This window comes from Salmo salar, chromosome 16 (assembly GCF_965601325.2).
Source record: "Salmo salar chromosome 16, fSalSal1, whole genome shotgun sequence".
NCBI classification, from domain to species: domain Eukaryota; kingdom Metazoa; phylum Chordata; class Actinopteri; order Salmoniformes; family Salmonidae; genus Salmo; species Salmo salar.
Genome location: NC_138306.1, coordinates 52,210,503 through 52,234,513, shown reverse-complemented (window position 1 = coordinate 52,234,513; position 24,011 = coordinate 52,210,503). Strand labels below are relative to the sequence as shown.

At 45.4% G+C, this 24,011-nt stretch overlaps 1 protein-coding gene across 2 annotated transcripts in view; it reads left to right on the top strand.

Moving 5' to 3' along the window:
- Window positions 1-24,011, top strand: part of LOC106574138 (PEX5-related protein) — a 181,727-nt gene that overhangs the window by 148,272 nt on the left and 9,444 nt on the right. For both annotated transcript variants that reach the window (XR_014380922.1, XM_082962778.1), the window contains exon 10: window positions 10,607-10,825. Coding sequence is in view for 1 of the 2 variants with exons in the window: in XM_082962778.1 (XP_082818904.1) it covers window positions 10,607-10,825 (219 nt within the window). In the remaining variant the exon portion in view is untranslated. The remainder of the gene's footprint in view (window positions 1-10,606; window positions 10,826-24,011) is intronic.

Below are 24,011 nucleotides of genomic sequence, written 5' to 3'. Positions count from 1 at the left end.
GCTCCTCCCATAGTCTGTTCTGGACTTGGGGACTGTGAAGAGACCTCTGGTGGCATGTCTTGTGGGGTATGCATGGGTGTCTGAGCTGTGTGCTAGTAGTTTAAACAGACAGCTCGGTGCATTCAGCTTGTCAACACTTCTTAGAACAAAAACAAGTAGTGATGAAGTCAATCTCTCCTCCACTTTGAGCCAGGAGAGATTGACATGCATATCATTAATGTTAGCTCCACGTGTACATTTAAGGGCCGTCCACGCTGCCCTGTTCTGAGCCAATTGTAATTTTCCTAAGTCCCTCTTTGTGTCACCTGAACATACGACTGAACAGTAGTCCAGGTACGACAAAACTAGCACCTGTAGGACCGACCTTGTTGATAGTGTTGGTAAGAAGGCAGAGCAGCGCTTTATTATGGACAGACTTCTCCCCCTCCTAGCAACTGTTGTATCAACAGGGTTACTCCAAGCAGTTTAGTCACCTCAACTTGCTCAATTTCCACATTATTCACTACAATATTTAGTTGGTTGCCTCTGCCTCCTGGCAGAAGCAACCAGGTTTTGGGCTAAAACGTCCTGATACTTGGTAAAGTTCATAATGCCGTTGACCTTAACAATGGCACCAGGAACATTGGAAGCAAAATAGCCCCATAACATCAAAGATCCAACAACATATTTTTCTGTATATATGAAGTTATTTTCGGCATATGCATTCTTTCGAAGCCAAACCCACCACTTGTGTGCGTGGCCAAAGAGCTCTGTTTTCATGTCATCTGACCATAGCATCGGTTCTAATCCAAGAGCCAATACTGCTCCAGGTGCTTACATGTATTGGTTGCTCTCAACAAAGGCTCTTTATGGCGACCCTTCCAAAGAGCAAATTGGCACGGAGGTGGCATCTAATTGTAGACTTGGTGACCCAAACTTTGGCCCTGAGATTTTTCTTTCCCTCCCAAACCACCTTCCTCACTATGCGTAGGGACAAGATACACATGGATCCAATACCAGGCATGTTTACCTCTGTTCCAGGGGTTTTAAACTTCTTAATTGTTGCCCTAATCAAATCAAATCAGATTATATTTGGCACATGCGCCAAATACAACAGGTGTAGACCTTACAGTGAAATGCTTACTTACAAGCCCTTAAACAACAATGTAGTTTTAAGAATAATAAAAAATAAAAAAATAATAAAAGTATCAAATAATTTAAACAGCAGCAGTAAAATAACAATAGCGAGGCTATATACAGGGGGTACCGGTACAGAGTCAATGTGCGGGGACACCGGTTAGTCGGTGCCATACCAGGCAGTGATACAACCAGTCAGGATGCTCTCGATGGTGCAGCTGTAGAACCTTTTGAGGATCTGAGGACCCATGCCAAATCTTTTCAGTCTCCTGAGGGGGAATAGGTTTTGTCGTGCCCTCTTCACAACTGTCTTGGTGTGCTTGGACCATGTTAGTTTGTTGGTGATGAAGACACCAAAGAACTTGAAGCTCTCAACCTGCTCCACTACAGCCCTGTTGATGAGAATGGGGGCGTGCTCGGCCTTCCTTTTCCTGTAGTCCACAATCATCTCCTTTGTCTTGGTCACATTGAGGGAGAGGTTGTTGTCCTGGGACCACAAGGCCAGGTCTCTGACCTCCTCCCTATAGGCTGTCTCGTCGTTGTCGGTGATCAGGCCTACCGTGTCATCGCAAACTTAATAATGATGGTGTTGGAGTCGTGCCTGGCCATGCAGTCATGAGTGAACAGCGAGTACAGGAGGGGTCTGAGTACGCAAGGGGACCCTCGTGTTGAGGATCAGCGTGGCGTATGTGTTGCTACCTACCCTTACCACCTGGGGACGGACCGTCAGGAAGTCCAGGATCCAGTTGCAGAGGGAGGTGTTTAGTCCCAGGGTCCTTAGCTTAGTGATGAGCTTTGAGGGCACTATGGTGTTGAACACTGAGCTGGAGTCAATGAATAGCATTCTCACATACAATTGAAGTCGGAAGTTTACATACACCTTAGCCAAATACATTTAAACTCAGTTTTCACAATTCCTGACATTTAATCCTAGTAAAAATTCCCTGTTTTAGGTCAGTTAGGATCACCACTTTATTTTAAGAATGTGAAAAGTCAGAATAATAGTAGAGAGAATGATTTATTTCAGCTTTTATTTCTTTCATCACATTCCCAGTGAGTCAGAATTAGCATTTGGTAGCATTGCCTTTAAATTGTTTAACTTGGGTCAAACATTTCGGGTAGCCTTCCACAAGCTTCCCACAATAAATTGGGTGAATTTTGGCCCATTCCTCCTAACAGAGCTGGTGTAACTGAGTCAGGTTTGTAGGCCTCCTTGCACTTTGTTGTCCTTAAGCCATTTTGCCACAACTTTGGAAGTATGCTGGAATCATTGTGCATTTGGAAGACCCATTTGCGACCAAGCTTTAACTTCCTGACTGATGTCTTGAGATGTTGCTTCAATATGTCCACATCATTTTCCTTTCTCCTTCCTCACTAGTCCCTCCTGCAGCAAAGCACCCCCACAACATGATGCTGCCACCCCCGCGCTTCACGGTTTGGATGGTGTTCTTCGGCTTGCAAGCCTCCCCATTGTTCCTCCAAACATAATGATGGTCATTATGGCCAAACAGTTCTATTTTTGTTTCATCAGACCAGAGAACATTTCTCCAAAAAGTACAATCTTTGTCCCCATGTGAAGTTGCATTTTTATGGAGGTTTTGGAGCAGTGGCTTCTTCCTTGCTGAGCTACCTTTCAGGTTATGTCGATATAGGACTCGTTTTACTGTGGATATAGATCACTTTCTACCCGTTTCCTCCAGCATATTCAAAAGGTCCTTTGCTGTTGTCATTATGGCCAAACAGTTCTAGTTTTGTTTCATCAGACCAGAGGACATTTCTCCAAAAAGTATGATCTTTGTCCTCATGTGCAGTTGCAAACCGTAGTCCGGCATTTTTATGGCGGTTTGGAGCAGTGGTTTCTTCCTTGCTGAGCGGCCATTCAGGTTATGTCGATATAGGACTCGTTTTACTGTGGATATAGATACTTTTGTACCTGTTTCCTCCAGCATCTTCACAAAGTCCTTTGTTGTTGTTCTGGGATTGATTTGCACTATTCGCACCAAAGTACGTTCATCTCTAGGAGACCGAACATGTCTCCTTCCTGAGCGGTATGACGGCTGTGTGGTCACATGGTGTTTATACTTGCGTACTATTGTTTGTACAGGTGAATGTGGTACCTTCAGGTGTTTGGAAATTGCTCCCAAGGATGAACCAGACTTGTGGAGGTCTACCATTTTTTTCTGAGGTCTTGGCTGATTGCTTTTGATTTTCCCATTATGTCAAGCAAAGAGGCACTGAGTTTGAAGGTAGGCCTTGAAATACATCCACAGGTACACCTCCAATTGACTCAAATGATGTCAGTTATCCTATCAGAAGCTTCTAAAGCCATGACATCATTTTCTGGAATTTTCCAAGCTTTTTAAAGGCACAGTCAACTTAGTGTATGTACATTTCTGACCCACTGGAATTGTGATACAGTGAATTATTGTAACGGCCGTCGTCAGAATTAGACCAAGGTGCAGCAGAGGATGTGTTCATCATAGGAATTTTAATTCAAAAAGAACACTTTACAAAAACGAAACAAAAACGACTAGAAACAGTCCTGTCAGGAAACACACTGAACAGAAACAATTACCCACAAAACCCAAAGGAAAAACATGCTCCTTATGTGTGACTCCCAATCAGCAACAACGAACTTCAGCTGTGCATGATTGGGAGCCACACACGGCCCAAAACAAAGAAATACAAAAACATAGAAAAAGGAACATAGAACGCCCACCCAATGTAACACCCTGGTCTAACCAAAATAAAGAACAAAACCCCCTCTCTATGGCCAGGGCGTTACAGTACCCCCCCCCCCCCCCCCCCCCCCCCCCAAGGTGCGGACTCCGACCGCAAAACCTGACTCTGAAGGGCAGGGTCCAGGTGGGCCTTCTTACGGCGGCGGCTCAGGTGCGGGACGTGGACCCCGCTCCACCCTCGGCGTCGCCCACTTAGGTGGCGCCCCTGGCCGCGTCGGAGGACTGGTGGGCGACCCTGACTGCGCCCGGCTGGCGGGCGACCCTGCCTGCACCCGGCTGGCGGGCGACTGGCGGCTCCAGACTGGCTGGCGGCTCCAGACTGGCTGGCGGCTCCAGACTGGCTGGCGGCTCTGGCGGCTCCAGACTGGCGGGCGGCTCTGGCGGCTCCAGACTGGCGGGCGGCTCTGGCGGCTCCAGACTGGCGGGCGGCTCTGGCGGCTCCAGACTGGCGGGCGGCTCTGGCGGCTCCAGACTGGCGGGCGGCTCTGGCGGCTCCAGACTGGCGGGCTGCTCTTGCTGCGCTCGCCTGGCTGATGACCCTGGCGGCTCCGGCCTGGCTGGCGGCTCTGGCGGCTCCAGACTGGCTGGCGGCTCCAGACTGGCTGGCGGCTCCAGACTGGCTGGTGGCTCTGGCGGCTCCAGACTGGCGGGCGGCTCTGGCGGCTCCAGACTGGCGGGCGGCTCTGGCGGCTCCAGACTGGCTGGCGGCTCTGGCGGCTCCAGACTGGCGGGCGGCTCTGGCGGCTCCAGACTGGCTGGCGGCTCTGGCGGCTCCAGACTGGCTGGCGGCTCTGGCGGCTCCAGACTGGCTGGCGGCTCTGGCGGCTCCAGACTGGCTGGCGGCTCTGGCGGCTCCAGACTGGCGGGCGGCTCTGGCGGCTCCAGACTGGCGGGCGGCTCTGGCGGCTCCAGACTGGCTGGCGGCTCTGGCGGCTCCAGACTGGCTGGCGGCTCCGGCGGCTCCAGACTGGCTGGCGGCTCCAGACTGGCTTGCGGCTCCAGACTGGCGGGCGGCTCTGGCGGCTCCAGACTGGCAGGCAGCTCTGGCGGCTCCAGACTGGCGGGCGGCTCTGGCGGCTCCAGACTGGCGGGCGGCTCTGGCGGCTCCAGACTGGCGAGGCTGGGCTGACGCACTAGAAGCCTGATGCGTGGGGCTGGTACTGGACGTGCCAGCCTGGAGACACGCACCTCAAGGCTAGTGCGTGTAGCGGGAAACACTGGACCGTAGAGGCGCGCTGGCGGTCTCGAGTGCAGGGCTGGCATCACCCCTACTGGCTGGGGCGCTGGTACTGCGCGTACCAGCCTGAAAACACCCGGCCTCGCCACAGCACCCATCACCCCTAGGCACGGGACCTGTCCAGTATGTCTCTGCCCAAAAAGGGTACGGGGAGCTGGCCTGGGGCTCCATCCTCGCCCCGCCAAACTGCCCTTGTGTCCCCCCAAAAATTATTCTTGGGGCTGCCTCTCGGGCTCCCTTACCAGCCGTGTTCCCCGGTCCTCGCCAGATTTCCTACGCTGCTTGGTCCTGTTGTGGTGGGTAGTTCTGTCACAGCTGTCGTGGAAGATAGAATGGGACCAAGGCGCAGCGGGTTGCGTGCTCAACATCTTTATTATAAAAATGAGAACACCATGAAAAAACAATAAACAAACTAACGACAGGAACAGAGTAGCAGGCTCAACAAAAGCAGTGCTAACAAATAACTACCCACAAGTGACAAACAAAACACACACCTACTTATAGGACTCCCAATCAGAGGCAACTAGAAACACCTGCCTCCAATTGAGAGTCCAGCACCCAACCTACACATAGAAAAACTAACCTAGAACATACCCATAGAAATACAAACATAAACCAGTGACCAACAAACCCCGTAATACATAAATCAACTACCCTCTGCCACGTCCTGACCAAACTACAATAACAAAATATCCTCTATACTGGTCAGGACGTGACAATTATAAGTGAAATAATCTGTCTGTAAACAATGGTTGGAAAAATGACTTGTGTCATGCACAAAGTAGATGTCCTAACCGACTTGGCAAAAATATAGTTTGTTAACAAGAAATTAGTGGAGTGGTTGAATAACGAGTTTTAATGACTCCAAACTAAGGTGTATGTAAACTTCCGACTTCAACTCTAGGTGTTCCTTTTGTCCAGGTGTGAAAGGGCACTGTGGAGTGCAATAGAGATTGCATCATCTATGGATCTGTTAGGGCAGTATGCAAATTGGAGTGGGTTTCTGGGATAACGGTGTTGATATGAACCATGACCAGCCTTTCAAAGTACTTCATGGCTACAGACGTGAGTGCTACGGTTCGGTAGTCATTTAGGAAGGTTACCTTAGTTTTCTTGGGCACAGGGACTATGGTGGTATGCTTGAAACATGTTGGTATTACAGACTCAGACAGGGAGAGGTTTAAAATGTCAGTGAAGACACTTGCCAGTTGGTCAGCGCATGCTCGGAGTACACGTCCTAGTAATCCATCTGGCCCTGCGGCCTTGTGAATGTTGACCTGTTTAAAGGTCTTACTCACATCGGCTGCGGAGAGCGTGATCACACAGTCGTACGGAACAGCTGATGCTCTTATGCATGCTTCAGTGTTACTTGCCTCGAAGCGAGCATAGAAGTAATTTAGCTTGTCTGGTAATCTCGTGTCACTGGGCAGCTCGCGGCTGTTCTTCCCTTTGTAGTCTGTAATAGTTTACAAGCCCTGCCACATCCGACGAGCGTCGAGCGTGTAGTAGGATTCAATCTTAGTCCTGTATTGACACTTTGCCTGTTTGATGGTTCGTCGGAGGGCATAGCAGGATTTCGTATAAGCTTCCGGTTAAGAGTCCAGCTCCTTGAAAGCAACAGCTCTACCCTTTAGCTCAGTTCGGATGTTGCCTGTAACCCATGGCTTCTGGTTGGGGTATGTACTGTGGCGTACACCACCAGGGGGAGACTCGTCGAGGCCTGGTGACAGACGGAGTATACATCACGAGGTGATGGCTCCATCTGCTGAACGTTTCAGGTCTCGATGGGCTCTCCGGCCAGGACTAATTGGGGCTGTTTGGAAGTTGGTGAGTAATCATGGGCGGATTGCTCACCAGCTGTACAAGTCCCATAAAGCTGCCAGAAGGGCAGCACACAGGGGAGAGAGTGAGGGAAGAAAGGACTCCTGTATAGTTGGGGACAGTTGCAGAGGTATGAGGAGGGAGTTCAGTTTTTGATCCCCACAGGATACAGCAAGACCTGGAGCCAAGAAGACGGTATCCCAGAGAGGGTCTCATGGGGGAGACCTATTCTTTTTTTTAAACTATTATTTTAATAAACACCTTTGAAACTTAGCTAATCCTATTCTGTCCGTGTCTGATCTCTGTAAACGTTTTGACCCAACCCCCTGGTCTGCCACAAGTGGTGGAGAATGCGGGCATTCTGATAACGTGGTCAGATCAGGGTTGACGTTTACACAGCATCAGCATGGACGAGTTGATAGCTCACTTCGTCCGGGCCCAACAAGCAAAACAGGCGGTTCAGGAACGAATGCTGGAGGAACAGCGACTACAAAACATCCGCCTCGGTAAAGAAATTACGTTTGAACGGACAGTGCTACGGGAAGGATGGCCAAGGCTGGAGTGGGCAAGTCTGCTGGCCCCGTTCCTCTCTGGGAATGCCCAAAAGGTGTATTGGGACCTGAACGACGAACAGGTGGCTAACCACAACGGACTCAAACGGGAGACACTCAGCCGCTATGGGTACAGCCTGGCCCATCTGCTCAACTGTTCCACGACTGGAGGTTCGTACCCGATGAATCCCCCCGAGCCCAGATGAGTGACCTACTGGGCGTCACCAGGGCATGGCTCCTAACCGACGTATCCACTCTCTCCATCCTTGACAAAGTGGTCCTGGATTGCTTCTTACGGGCGCTACCCCACGACATGAAGAGGGCAGCGAGTCTATGCGCACCCCAGACCTTGGAGGGCCTCCTGGAAGCAATGGAGATGCATCAGAACACTCAGGCCCTGCTGAGTGGGAGCCGGGCCGAGTCGGCGACCCGTTGAAGGGGACGGAAGGACAGCCCCACCGCTGTGTACCCCGAACCGACAGTCGGCAGGGTCAAAGGACCGCAAACCTGTGGCGAGATGGCTGGGGTAGGGCCGACCCGCTACCAACGACCCCAGGTAGATGGAGACCAAAGGATGTGTTTTGAGGGGGCACATTGCCTAGAATTGCTCGGCTCGAGAGGAGTCGATGCCATCAGCAAGCCCCGGAGGCGAGGTGGGTCACGCCGTGAACTATGTCACCTCCTGTTGGGCGCACCACGGATCAACTGCACCCATGGTCCCGGTGACGGTTGACGGACACGACACAGAAGCTCTATTAGACTCTGGAAGTATGGTTACGCTCGTAACCACAAGCCACGACGAGGGCCTTGTCAGGCGTCTGAAGTAAATCCTTCCTGTCCAACTCATTGAAGAAAAATTATTCCTCCAGTATGGGGTGAGTAATCGCTGTCCTGATATCTAGAAGCTCTTTTCGGTCATAAGACAAGGTGGCAGAAACATTATGTACAAAATGAATTACAAATAACGCGAAAAAACATGCATAATTGGTTACAGGATCGTAAAACGACAGCCATCTCCTTCGGCGCCATTTTATAATAGTGGTTGACCACTGTTCCAGTGGTTTTAAACGTCTTAATTGTTGCCCTAATTGTGGTAAGTGTACTTTTTTGTTGCCATTTTGTTGTACCCATTGCCTGATATATGAAAGTCAACAACCATTTGTCTATTTTCGTTTGGGAATCCTTTGCCTTTTCCCATGGTGATGGAAAGATCATATACACACACAGTACATTGACACTGCCACACATAACCCAAACCCATTCACATACACTACATGTGCACACACACACACACACACACACACACACACACACATACACGAATCACTTGCTGCTGCTACTCTGTCCTTTATTTTACTCGTATTATTATCTATCCTGATGCCTAGTCACTTTACCCTACCTTCATGTACATATCTACCTCAAATACCTTATTATTATCTATCCTGATGCCTAGTCACTTTACCCTGCCTTCATGTACATATCTACCTCAAACACCTTATTATTATCTATCCTGATGCCTAGTCACTTTACCCTACCTTCATGTACATATCTACCTCAAATACCTTATTATTATCTATCCTGATGCCTAGTCACTTTACCCTACCTTCATGTACATATCTACCTCAGATACCTTGTACCTCTGCACATTGATCTGGTACTGGTACTCCCTGTATATAGCTGCACATTGATCTGGAACTGGTACTCCCTGTATGTAGCTCCATATTGATCTGGTACTGGTACTCCCTGTATATAGCTCCACATTGATCTGGTACTGGTACTCCCTGTATATAGCTCCACATTGATCTGGTACTGGTACTCCCTTTATGTAATGTAGCTCCACATTGATTTGGTCTTGATACTTCCTGTATATAGCTCCACAGTGATCTGGTACTCCCTGTATATAGCTCCACGTCAATCGGGTACTGGTACTTCCTGTATATAGCTCCATTCTTGTGTATTTTATTCCTTGTGTTAATATTTTATTTGTATTATTATTTTAAACTCTGCATCATTGGAAAGGGCTCATAAGCAAGCATTTCACGGTAAAGTCTACACCAGTTGTATTCGCAGCATGTGACAAATACAATTAGATTTTATTTGACAAAGAGATTTTACAATCATGTTACCTCATTTTTATACCCCAGTGAAACAGGAAGCAATGGAAGGCCACAATACAGTTCCTTAAAATTAGATTAATTTTAAAAAGTAGAATGTTAATGCAGATTTCATTTTGTTCATTTTTATTTATAAGAATATTCAGGGGTGGCAATCATTTTTCTACATGTATTTTTTTGTTTAACAAGTAATACTATTTTCCCCAATCTTTCTAACCCAACAATAAAAATTAAAAAAGAACCAAGTAAATCAAGTGTTTTTGGGTTAATTAATTATTGGTGATAAAACCAATGGTTTAAAACTTAAGCTTTTAAATGATCTTCTCAGAATGACAGTAATCCTTTGAAATCCAGCACTTTGCTATTATTAATGCTACACTGCTTCTATTTTTCATTGTGTTTTAGCTGACTGTTAATGTAGGCCCATTGTTGATGTGTATTCCTGTCTGGATTGGAGAACTCTGAGAAACATATAACAGTAAAAAAAAAACGATGAACGGAGCATCTGCACAGCATACCTATTGTATACAAACTTTACATAACAGCCAGTGACCCATGGCACAGTAGCAAGTCTGACAGAAATGATTTGGTTTTCCTGTCATTACAAGCTCTTAAGGAAGATGAAGCATTGACTGTCAGTCTGTCACAAATCTCAGTGTAACATTATCTTGATGAAAGCTAAATCTGTTTTTGGCTCATCCCTGAGTGCTCTCTAATCCTTGTTGTTCTTCCAACACAGTGCTATTTTCCTCTGATGCAACACTACGAAGGAGATAAAATGTTTTCCCCCGGTTAACTTTAAATGTGAACAGTAGCAACAGCAATTTCAAGTCTACGCTCCAAAGTAACTCCTACGAACAAATGCTTTTGAAGGGAATATATCTGGGGTGAGTGGTCTTTACCACCTGACCCCAGGCATCATTAGGTGCCTCCTGATGTTCCCGGTCCCAATTAGTCTGTCAAACCCTTTGAAGTACTCATTACCCCGATTAACCCACCCTTGGCCTCCTCTCTCTGTATCTCCAGGTGTCTCGAGCTCCACCCCAATAACCTCCAAGCCCTCATGGCCCTGGCGGTGAGCCTGACCAACACGGGCATGAGGCAGGATGCCTGCGAGGCGTTGCTGCGCTGGCTCCGTCACAACTCCAAGTACAAGCACCTGCTGAAGGGCAAGAGCCACCTGGCGGGCTCCCCGGGCTCCCAACGTAGGATGTCTCGTGTCTCAACTGTGGGCAGATATGAGAGGTAGACTATAAGGACTGGATAGCACTAGCATAGGTCCCATAGGTGTTAGGACTGGATAGCACTAGCATAGATCCCATAGGTGTAAGGACTGGATAGGACTAGCATAGATCCCATAGGTGTAAGGACTGGATAGCACTAGCATAGATCCCATAGGTGTAAGGACTGGATAGCACTAGCATAGATCCCATAGGTGTAAGGACTGGATAGGACTAGCATAGATCCATTCACATTTACATCATTTAGCAGACGCTCTTATCCAGAGCGACTTACAAATTGGTGCATTCACCTTATGATATCCAGTGGAACAACCACTTTACAATAGTACATCTATATCCTTTTTTGGGGGGGAGGGTTAGAAGGATTACTTAGTCCTATCCCAGGTATTCCTTAAAGAGGTGGGGTTTCAGGTGTCTACGGAAGGTGGTGATTGACTCCGCTGTCCTGGCATCGTGAGGGAGCTTGTTCCACCATTGGGGTGCCAGGGCAGCGAACAGTTTTGACTGGGCTGAGTGGGAACTGTGCTTCCGCAGAGGTAGGGGGGCCAGCAGGCCAGAGGTGGATGAACGCAGTGCCCTTGTTTGGGTGTAGGGCCTGATCAGAACCTGAAGGTACGGAGGTGCCGTTCCCCTCACAGCTCTGTAGGCAAGCACCATGGTCTTGTAGCAGATCCCATAGGTGTAAGGACTGGATAGCACTAGCATAGATCCCATAGGTGTTAGGACTGGATAGCACTAGCATAGATCCCATAGGTGTTAGGACTGGATAGCACTAGCATAGATCCCATAGGTGTTAGGACTGGATAGCACTAGCATAGATCCCATAGGTGTTAGGACTGGATAGCACTAGCATAGATCCCATAGGTGTTAGGACTGGATAGCACTAGCATAGATCCCATAGGTGTAAGTACTGGATAGGACTAGCATAGATCCCATAGGTGTAAGTGTATGCTCATTTGTAGGACAACATTACAGGATGACTATACAATGTGGAGAAAGAGAAGAGATACAGGCCAATCAGGAGTAGCATGACATCCTAGAGTAAGTGTCGGGGCACCTTCATTGGAAAGCACTAAATCTGACATTCAATGATTTTTTTTTTAAGCAAATGGCTGGCACGATCTCTCTGTCCTTTACAGTCTCTTAGCCTGAGCACCGTGACAATATTACACAATGGCTCATTGATGCATATTTTATGCTATGGTGTGTGCTTTATGTCGCACGCTCAGTTATGATATCTTTAGCCGGGCCGTTTTAGAAACTCATTTGTTTCAATGTAATGACTATTACCCCTGTCATCTATGAAAGGAAAAGTTATTTCAAGGTCTTTCAAGCACAGCTGGTCTGGGTGTTATTTTATTGCCGATCAAGCAAGCTTGCTCTCACGTATTCATCGTCAAACAACCGCAATTCAGGGGTTCTCCTTCCTTTTTACTTTAAAGGCAGTGCTTTTAGGTGTCACATGAGGAGAAAATAACTTTATCAGTTAGGAGTTAAATAATGAATTCTCCCCTCTATAGGAAAGGCATAACTTTATTAAATATTTTACTCAACAGTGAGATCTCTCTCTCTCTCTCTCTCTCTCTCTCTCTCTCTCTCTCTCTCTCTCTCTCTCTCTGAGAGAGAGAGAGATTTATTGGCATGGGAAACATATGTTTACATTGCCAAAGCAAGTGAAATAGATCATAAACAATAAAAGATTCACAGTAAACATTACACTCACAAAAGTTCCAAAAGAATAAAGACATTTCAAATGTCATACAATGTCTATATACAGTGTTATGATGTGCAAATAGTTAAAAGTACAAAAGGGAAAATAAATAAATATAGGTTGTATTTACAACGGTGTTTGTTCTTCACTGATTGCCCTTTTCTTCTGGCAACAGGTCACAAATCTTGCTGCTGTGATTGCACACTGGTATTTCATCCAATAGATACGGGAGTTTATCAAAATTTGATTTGTTTTCAAATTCTTTATGGTTCTGTGTAATCTGTGGGAAATATGTGTCTCTATGGTCATACATTTGGCAGGAGGTTAGGAAGTGCAGCTCAGTTTCCACCTAATTTTGTCGGTAGTGTGCAGATAGCCTGTCTTCTCTTGAGAGCCAGGTCTGCCTTTGGCGGCCTTTCTCAATAGCAAGGCTATGCTCACTGAGTCTGTACATAGTCAAAGATTTCCTTAATTTTGGGTCAGTCACAGTGGTCAGATATTCTGCCACTGTGTACTCTCTGTTTAGGGCCAAACAGCATTCTCGTTTGCTCTGTTTTTTTTTTGTTAATTATTTCCAATGTGTCAAGTAATTATCTTTTAGTTTTCTCATGATTTGGTTGGGTCTAATTGTGTTGCTGTCCTGGGGCTCTGTGGGGTCTGTTTGAGTTTGTGAACACAGCCCCACGACCAGCTTGCTTAGGGGACTCTTCTCCAGGTTGATTTCTCTGTAGGTGATGGCATTGTTATGGAAGGTTTGGGAATTGCTTCCTTTTAGGTGGTTGTAGAATTTAACGGCTCTTTTCTGGATTTTGATAATTAACGGGTATCGGCCCACTTCTGCTCTGCATGCATTATTTGGTGTTTTATGTTGTAAACAGAGGATATTTTTGCAGAATTCTGCATGCAGAGTCTCAATTTGGTGTTTGTCCCATTTTGTGAATTCTTGGATGGTGAGCAGACCCCAGACCTCACAACCATAAAGGGCAATGGGTTCTTTAACTCATTCAAGTATTTTTAGCCAGATCCTAATTGGTATGTCCGATTGTACGCTCCTTTTGATGGCATAGAAGGCCCTTCTTGCCTTGTCTCTCAGCTCGTTCACAGCTTTGTGGAAGTTACCTGTAGCGCTGATGTTTATGCCAAGGTATGTATAGTTGTTTGTGTGCTCTAGGGAAACGGTGTCTAGGTGGAATTTGTATTCGTGGTCCTGGCAACTGGACCTTTTTTGGAACACCATTATTTTTATCTCACTGAAATTTACTGTCAGGGCCCAGGTCTGACAGAATCTGTGCAGAAGATCTAGGTGCTTCTGTAGGCCCTCCTTGGTTGGGGACAGAAGCACCAGATCATCAACAAACAGTAGACATTTGACTTCATATTCTAGTAGGGTGAGGCCGGGTGCTGCAGACTGTTCGAGTGCCCTCGCCAGTTCGTGGGGTTAAGCTGCATCCCTGTCTATTGCAGGTCCTCATGACAAATTGAGTCGAAAGCTTTTTTGAAATCAACAAAGCATGAGAAGACTTTGCCTTTGTTTTGGGTTGTTTGTTTGTCAATTAGGGTGTGCAGGGTGAAAACGCTGGTCTGTTGTACAGTCATTTGGTAAAATGGCAATTTGACATTTGCTCAGTACATTGTTTTCACTGAGGGAATGTACAAGTCTGCTGTTAATGATAATGCAGAGGATTATCCCAAGGTTGCTGTTGACGCATATCCCACAGTAGTTATTGGGGTCAAATTTGTCTCTACTTTTGTGGATTGGGGTGATCAGTCCTTGGTTCCAAATATTGGGGAATATGCCAGAGCTGAGGATGATGTTAAAGAGTTTAAGTATAGCCAATTGGAATTTGTGGTCTGTATATTTTATAATTTCATTTAGGATACCATCAACCGCACAACAATGGACATTAAACCGGTGGAAATCTGTCCTTTGGTCTGGAACATCATCATCACTTCCTGTTGTACGCGGGAGGAGGAAGAGCTTGGTTTTGTTTGTTGGAAAGTTTGTTGCTTAGAAGTATATCGGAAAGTTCTTGGTAGCTACCTAGCTTCTTATGTTGGATCCCACAGTTGGCATCAGTTGCTGGGACTGCTTGTATCTTTCCAGTGATCCTGCCGACCAAGGACAGGTCTGAGGAGCTATTTGGCGTCACAGCTAGCCTAGCTGCTAGCTAGCTGTACATCAAGCTAGCGAGGTGTTCTTGAATGCAGCCCGCGACGAGGTTAGTCATTGTGGCTGGGACTGCGGATTGTCCTGGGTTGGTGGCTGTCTAGATCCCTGCTGTTTGTTATTTTCAATTTTCCCCGTGACCTGCCCTGTCTAGAACTGCGAGGAGTAACAGCCTAACATACGTTGCTAGCTACCATGACAAAGACCAAAGCTGGCGGGAGTACCGTTGAGGACAGTGGTGTCTCTCTATCACACGTGAAGGATCTTTTAAACAAAAAGAGACCTATAAGCAGTTGTTACAACAACAAGAAAATAGTTTCAAGTGTGTTGTCCAAATACTTGTGGATTCTACTAATAAAAGAATGGATGACCTGACCAGAGAGGTCCAGGACCTGAAGAACAGTTTGCAGTTCTCCCAGGGTCAGCTCGACGAGTTGAAACAGGAGGACGGTGTCACGACCTGATAGAGACGGTTTATTTCTCTATTTTGTTAGGTCAGGGTGTGGGGTGGGCATTCTATGTTTTATATTTCTATGTTTTGGGCAGGTATGGTTTCCAATCAGAGGCAGCTGCCTATCGTTGTCTCTGATTGGGAACCATACTTAGGCAGCCCTTTTTCCCTCAAGTTGTGGGATCTTATTTTTGTACTGCTCGGTAAAGCCTGCAAGACATGACGGTCGTTTACCATTGTTTATTATATTGTTTAAGTGTTCTGAGTAAAAATAAATATCAAGATGAACACTTACCACGCTGCACCTTGGTCTACTCCTTTGGACAACCGTTACAGATGGCAAGAGGACGGCAAGTTGACAGCAATCTGTAAGTCATTGAGAGAGGACATCAGTTCTGTCTGGGAATCCATGATAGCAATGACAGTCTGATTTATCTATCTCGAGGGACAATCAAGGTGAAACAACATGGTTGTGGACGGAATTGCAGAATCTCCACATGAGACCTGGATGGAGTATGAGGACAAAGTGAGGGAAATTATCTCTGAGAAATTTAAGATGGACTACAGGAAGATTGAGGTGGAGCGCGCCCACAGGACTGGAAAACCCACCACCGGCCCAGGTAATAGGCCCAGGCCGATAGTGGTCAATTTCCTAAGGTTCAAGGACAAGGTAGCTGTTCTGGAAAGAGCCAAGAACTTGAGAGGAACATATATCTTCCTCAACAAGGACTATCCTGAAGCTGTGCGCCAGAAGAGGAAAGAACTGATCCCAGCCATGAAAGCTGCCAGAGCACATGGGGACATTGCGTACATCCGCTATGACATGCTCATTGTCCACCCACCCTCCCAGAAGCCTGGAACGGATGACAGAGCCAAGCCTATGGGTTCGTAGATTCAACCCCGCAGCACGCACGCACGCACGCGCACACACACACACACACACACACACACACACACACACACACACACACACACACACACACACACACACACACACACACACACACACACACACACACACACACACACACACACACACACACACACACACTCCCCAATAAGTAATGGGCTGCTGAATGTATATATGTTTTCTTGCTTTGTTTTCTCTTTTCAGTATTATGTCTATCTCTGATAAGCTAAGGGGTGAAAATAGCCCATATTAATATATGTAGCCTTATTTCTAAGGTTCATGAAATCAATGACTTGCTAACATCCATATATTAGCCATTTCTGAGACTCACTTAGATCATTAATTTGATGATACATCAGTAGCAATACAAGGATATAACATTTATAGAAGACGCAGAAATACTTATGGGGGAGGAGTTAATATATATATTCAGAGCCATATTCCTGTATTGCTTAGAGAATATTTTATGTCAAGTGTTATTGAAGTGTTGTGGTTGCAGGTTCACTTGGCACATCTAAAGCCTTTTCTTTTGGGGTGTTGCTTTAGGCCACCAAGTGCTAACAGTCAGTATCTAAATAATGTGTGTGAAATGCTTGATCGTCTATGTGATTTAAACAGAGGTCTACTTTCTTGGGGACCTGAATATAGACTGGTTTTCATCAAGCTGTCCGCTCAAGAGGAAGGTTCTTACTGTAACCAGTGCCTGTAATCTGTTTCAGGTTATTAATCAACCTACCAGGGTGTTTACAAACACTTCAGGATCAAGATGGCTTCCCTATGGCTCAGTTGGTAGAGCATGGTGTTTGCAACACCAGCATGGTGTGTGAAACACCAGGGTTGTGGGTTTGATTCCCACGGGATGCCAGTACAAATATATATATATTTTTTTAAATGCATGAAATGAAAATGAAATGTATGTATTCACTACTGTAAGTCGCTCTGGATAAGAGCGTCTGATAAATGACTAAAATGTAAATGTAAATGTAAGATCATCGACATGTATCGATCAGATTTTTACTAATGCTGCAGAACTTTCTTCTAAATCTGTATCCGTACCCATTAGATGCAGTGATCACAATATAGTGGCTATATCCAGGAAAGCCAAAGTTCCAACAGCTGGGCCTAAAATAGTGTATGAGAGATCATACAAAAGATTTTGCTGTGACTCTTATGTGGATGATGTTAAAAATATTTGTTGGTCTGATGTGATTAATGTGGAGCATCCAGACTCTACACTTGATGAATTTATAAAATTGCCTCTTCCAATTATTGATAAACATGCACCTGTTAAGAAACTGATGGTTAGAACTGTTAAGGCTCCATGGATTGATGAGGAATTGAAAAACTGTATGGTTGAAAGAGATGGGGCAAAAGGAGTGGCTAATAAGTCTGGCTGCACATCTGACTGGCTGACTTACTGCAAATTGAGAAATGATGTGACTAAACTCAACAAAAAGAAGAAGAAACTTTATTATGAAGCCAAGATCAATGATATAAAGAATGATAGAAAAAAACTTTGGAGTACTTTAAATGAAATTATTGGCAGAAAGACAAATTCAACTCCATCTTTCACAAAACCATTTTGATGTTACCAATTATTTTAATGATTATTTCATTGGCAAAGTGGGAAAACTTAGGCAGGAAATGCCAACAACAAACAGTGAGCAATTGTATTCATGCATAAAAAACAAATAATGAAAGAAAAGCATTGCAAGTTTGAGTTTTGTAAAGTTAGTGGGAGAAGTGGAAAAATGTGTGTTATCGATCAATAATGACAAACCTCCTGGCATTGACAACTTAGATGGAAAGCTACTGAGGATGGTAGCTGACTCTATAGCCACTCCTATCTGTCATATTTTTAATCTGAGCCTAGAGAAAGTCTTTGTCCTTCAACCTCTGCCATATCGTGGATTCAGAGCTATCCATCTAATAGAACTCAAAGGGTTTTCTTTAATGGAAGCGTCTCTAATGTCAAACATGAAAAGTGTGGTGTACCGCAGGGCAGCTCTCTAGGCCCTCTACTCTTTTCTATTTTTACCAATGACCTGCCACTGGCATTAAACAAAACATGTGTCCATGTATGCTGATGATTCAACCATATACGCATCAGCAACCACAGCTAATGAAGTCAGTGAAACCCTTAACAAAGAGTTGCCATCTGTTTTGGAATGGGTGGCTAGTAATAAACTGGTCCTGAACATCTAAAACTAAGAGCGTTGTATTTGGTACAAATCATTCCTTAAGTGCAAGACCTCAGCTGAATCTGGTAATGAATGGTGTGGCTGTTGAACAAGTTGAGGAGACAAAATTACTTGGCGTTACCTTAGATTGTAAACTGTCATGGTCAAAACATATGGATTCAATGGTTGTAAAGATGGGGAGAGGTCTGGCCGTAATAAAGAGTTGCTCTGCTTTTTTTGACACCACACTACAAAAAGCAAGTTCTGCAGGCTCTAGTTTTGTCTCATCCTGATTATTGTCCAGTTGTGTGGTATAATGCTGTAAGGAAAGACCTAGTTAAGCTGCAGCTGGCCGAGAACAGAGTAGCACGTTTTGCTCTTAATTTGCGTCCTTTTCAAAACTTTTGGCCACGACTGTATGCATGCTAGTTTCTCTTGGCTAAGAGTTGAGGAGAGACTGACTGTATCACTTTTTCATTTTATAAGAAACAGTGTTGAAAATCCCAAATTCTTTGCATAGTCAACTTAAACACAGCTCTGACACACACACTTATCCCACCAGGGGTCTTTTCACAGTTCCCTAATCCAGAACATATTAAAGAAAACATACAGTATTTTATTTAGAGCCCTTATTGCATGGAACTTCCTTCCATCTCGTATTGCTCAAATAAACAGCAAACCTGGTTTCAAAAAACAGATAAAGCAACACCTTGCGGCACAACGCCTCTCCCCTATTTGACCTAGATAGTTTGTGTGTATGCATTGATATGTAGGCTACGTGTGCCTTTTTAAAAATGTATGTAGTTCTGTCCTTGAGCTGTTCTTGTCTAATGAAGTTCTGTATTATGTCATTCTGTATTATGTTTCATGTTTTGTGTGGACTCCAGGAAGAGTAGCTGCTGCTTTTGCAACAGCTAATGGGGATCCTAATAAAATACCAAATCCCACAGGCCTTTTTGGGTTGGAGGGTTTGGATTTTGTCCAGTAGTTCATTCAATGTAATTGGAGAATCCAGTGTGTTCTGGTAGTCTTTAATAGTTGATTCTAAGATTTGTATTTGACCATGTATATGATTTGCTGTTTGTTCTTTGTTATAGAGACAAAAAGATAGAAGTGGTTATCCATTCATTTTTTTTTTTGTTTGTTTTCCAATTTTCCCAAAAGTGGTTAGATTCTATGGATTCTTCAATTACATTGAGCAGATTTCTGACGTGCTGTTCCTTCTTTTTCAGTAGTGTATTTCTGTATTGTTTTAGTGATTCACCATAGGGAAGGCGTAGGCTCAGGTTTTTTCTGGGGGTTGGATAGGTTGTTTTTTTAAATTCTTAGAAGGGATTGAATTTGTTGTTGCCTATTTGTTTTTTGGTAGATTTCTGCACTATTTCCCTTCCATCTATAGCATTTCTTAATATTATTCAGTTCCTTTGGCTTTGATGCCTCATGATTGAGCATAGCTCTGTTGAAGTGGAGTGTGATTTTGCTGCCCTCTGACAGTGGACTGACTGTGAACACTCTGAGAGACTCTGGGTTGAGGTCAGTGATAAAGTATACTACAGTACTACTGCCAAGAGATGAGCTATAGGTGTACCTACCGTAGGAGTCCCCTCGAACCTACCATTGACTATGAACATACCCAGCGGCCGACAGAGCTGCAGGAGTTGTGACCCGTTTTTTGTTGGTTATGTTGTCGTAGTTGTGTCTGGGGGCGCATCAGAGGGAGGGAATGCTGCCACCTCCAGGTAGGTGTTTGCCCCCCTGTGTGCTGAGGGTGTCAGGTTCTTGTCCAGTTCCGGCATTTAGGTCACCACAGACTAGTACATGTCCCTGAGCCTGGAAATTATTGACCTCCCCCTCTAGGATGGAGAATCTGTCATTGTTAAAGTGTGGGGATTCTATTCGGGGGATATACATTGAGGGAAAAAAGTATTTGATCCCCTGCTGATTTTGTACGTTTGCCCACTGACAAAGAAATGATCAGTCTATCATTTTAATGGTAGGTTTATTTGAACAGTGAGAGACAGAATAACAGCAAAAAAATCCAGAAAAACGCATGTAAAAAATGTTATAAATTGATTTGCATTTTAATGAGGGAAATAAGTGTTTGACCCCCACTCAATCAGAAAGATTTTTGGCTCCCAGGTGTCTTTTATACAGGTAACGAGCTGAGATTAGGAGCACACTCTTAAAGGGAGTGCTCCTAATCTCAGTTTGTTACCTGTATAAAAGACACCTGTCCACAGAAGCAATCAATCAATCAGATTCTAAACTCTCCACCATGGCCAAGACCAAAGAGCTCTCCAAGGATGTCAGGGATAAGATTGTAGACCTACACAAGGCTGGAATGGGCTACAAGACCATCGCCAAGCAGCTTGGTGAGAAGGTGACAACAGTTGGTGCGATTATTCGCAAATGGAAGAAACACAAAAGAACAGTCAATCTCCCTCGGCCTGGGGCTCCATGCAAGATCTCACCTCGTGGAGTTGCAATGAACATGAGAACGGTGAGGAATCAGCCCAGAACTACACGGGAGGATCTTGTCAATGATCTCAAGGCAGCTGGGACCATAGTCACCAAGAAAACAATTGGTAACACACTACGCCGTGAAGGACTGAAATCCTGCAGCGCCCGCAAGGTCCCCCTGCTCGAGAAAGCACATATATATGCCCGTCTGAAGTTTGCCAAGGAACATTTGAATGATTCAGAGGACAACTGGGTGAAAGTGTTGTGGTCAGATGAGACCAAAATGGAGCTCTTTGGCATGAACTCAACTCGCCGTGTTTGGAGGAGGAGGAATGCTGCCTATGACCCCAAGAACACCATCCCCACCGTCAAACATGGAGGTGGAAACATTATGCTTTGGGGGTGTTTTTTTGCTAAGGGGACAGGACAACTTCAACGCATCAAAGGGACGATGGACGGGGCCATGTACCGTCAAATCTTGGGTGAGAACCTCCTTCCCTCAGCCAGGGCATTGAAAATGGGTCGTGGATGGGTATTCCAGCATGACAATGACCCAAAACACACGGCCAAGGCAACAAAGGAGTGGCTCAAGAAGAAGCACATTAAGGTCCTGGAGTGGCCTAGCCAATCTCCAGACCTTAATCCCATAGAAAATCTGTGGAGGGAGCTGAAGGTTCGAGTTGCCAAACGTCAGCCTCGAAACCTTAATGACATGGAGAAGATCTGCAAAGAGGAGTGGGACAAAATCCCTCCTGAGATATGTGCAAACCTGGTGGCCAACTACAAGAAACGTCTGACCTCTGTCATTGCCAACAAGGGTTTTGCCACCAAGTACTAAGTCATGTTTTGCAGAGGGGTCAAATACTTATTTCCCTCATTAAAATGCAAATCATTTTATAAGATTTTTGACATGCGTTTTTCTGGATTTTTTGGTTGTTATTCTGTCTCTCACTGTTCAAATAAACCTACCATTAAAATTATAGACTGATCATTTCTTTGTCAGTGGGCAAACGTACAAAATCAGCAGGGGATCAAATACTTTTTTCCCTCACTGTAGGTAGCACACATGAGGACATTTTTCTCTGAGTTTTTCCTCATTTCCTTATTCATTTCCAGATATAAAATGTTCCTGTTTTGACTAATTTAATAGAGTGGGTTAGGTCTGCTCTATAATAAATTAGCATGCCCCCTGAGTCTCTTCCCTGTTTCACACCTGGTAGTTTGGTGGATGGGACTACCAGCTCTCTGGGGGGCAACCAGTGGGTCCAGCTCCTTTATAACATGTTTCTTGTAGGATGACAATGTCTGTATTTCCAAGGGGCATAGGTCTGAGGGGGGCCTCAGAAAGATTGACCCCCACTCAATCTTTCTGATTGAGTGGGGGTCAAACACTTATTTCCCTCATTTTTTCTCACCTTTATTTAACCAGGTAGGTAGTTGAAAACACGTTCTCATTTACAACTGCGACCTGGCCAAGAATAAAGCAAAGCAGTTCAACACATACAACCACACAGAGTTACACATGGAATAAACAAACATATAGTCAGTAATACAGTAGAAAAAGTCTATATACAGTGTGTGCAAATGAGGTAAGATAAGGGAGGTAAGGCAATAAATAGGCCATGGTGGCGAAGTAATTACAATATACCAATCAAACACTGGAGTGATTGATGTGCAGAAGATGAATGTGCAAGTAGAGATACTGGGGTGCAAAGGAGCAAGATAAATAAATGCAGTATGGGGATGAGGTAGTTGGATGGGCTATTTACAGATGGCCAATGTACAGGTGCAGTGATCTGTGAGCTGCTCTGACAGCTGGTGCTTAAAGCTAGTGAGGGAGATATGAGTCTCCAGCTTCAGTGATTTTTGCAGTTAGTTCCAGTCATTGGCAGCAGAGAACTGGAAGGAAAGGCTGCCAAAGGAGGAATTGACTTTGGGGGTGACTAGTGAGATATACCTGCTGGAGCGCGTGCTATGGGTGGGTGCTGCTATGGTGACCAGTGAGCTGAGATAAGGTGGGGCTTTACCTAGCAGAAACTTGTAGATGACCTGGAGCCAGTGGGTTTAGCGACGAGTATGAAGTGAGGGCCAACAAGAGCGTACAGGTCGCAATGGTGGGTAGTATATTGGACTTTGGTGACAAAACGGATGGCACTGTAATAGGCTGCATCCAATTTGTTGAGTAGAGTGTTGGAGGCTATTTAGTAAATGACATCGCCTAAGTCAAGGATCAGTGGGATGGTTTTACGAGGGTATGTTTGGCAGCATGAGTGAAGGATGCTTTGTTGTGAAATAGGAACCCGATTCTAGATTTAATTTTGGATTGGAGATGTTTAATGTGAGTCTGGAAGGAGAGTTTACAGTCTAACCAGACACCTAGGTATTTGTAGTTGTCCACATATTCTATGTCAGAACCATCCAGAGTAGTGATGCTGGACGGGCGGGCAGGAGCGGGCAGCAATCGGTTGAAGAGCATGCATTTAGTTTTACTAGCGTTTAAGAGCAGTTGGAGGCAACGGAAGGAGAGTTGTATGGCATTGAAGCTCGTCTGGAGGTTAGTTAACAGTGTCCAAAGAAGGGCCAGAAGTATACAGAATGGTGTCGTCTGCGTAGAGGTGGAGCATAGAATCACCATCATTGATGTATACAGAGAAGAGAGTCGGCCCGAGAATTTAACCCTGTGGCACCCCCGTAGAGACTGCCAGAGGTCCAGACAATAGGCCCTCCAATTTGACACACTGAACTCTATCAGAGTAGTAGTTGGTGAACCAGGCGAGGCAGTCATTTGAGAAACCAAGGCTTTTGAGTCTGCCGATAAGAATGTGTTGATTGACAGAGTCGAAAGCCTTGGCCAGGTCGATGAATACGGCTGCACAATAATGTCTCTTATTGATGGTGGTTATGATATCGTTTAGGACCTTGAGCGTGGCTGAGGTGCACCCATGACCAGCTTTGAAACCAGATTGCATAGCGGAGAAGGTACGGTGGGATTCGAAATGGTTGGTAATCTGTTTGTTAACTTGGCTTTCGAAGACCTTAGAAAGACAGGGTAGGATAGATATAGGTCTGTAGCGGTTTGGGTCTAGAGTGTCACCCCCTTTGAAGAGGGGGATGATTGCGGCAGCTTTCCAATCTTTGGGAATCTCAGACGATATGAAAGAGAGGTTGAACAGGCTAGTAATAGGGGTTATAGTGTGAATAGGGTGTTAATAGGGTGTTGCCAGGGTTTGCTATTAGCTGGTTGAGGTGTGGCTGGTGATGCTGTGATCTGGGTGTAGGTCCTCTTGGCGTCGGTTCTCTCTGTGCAGGTC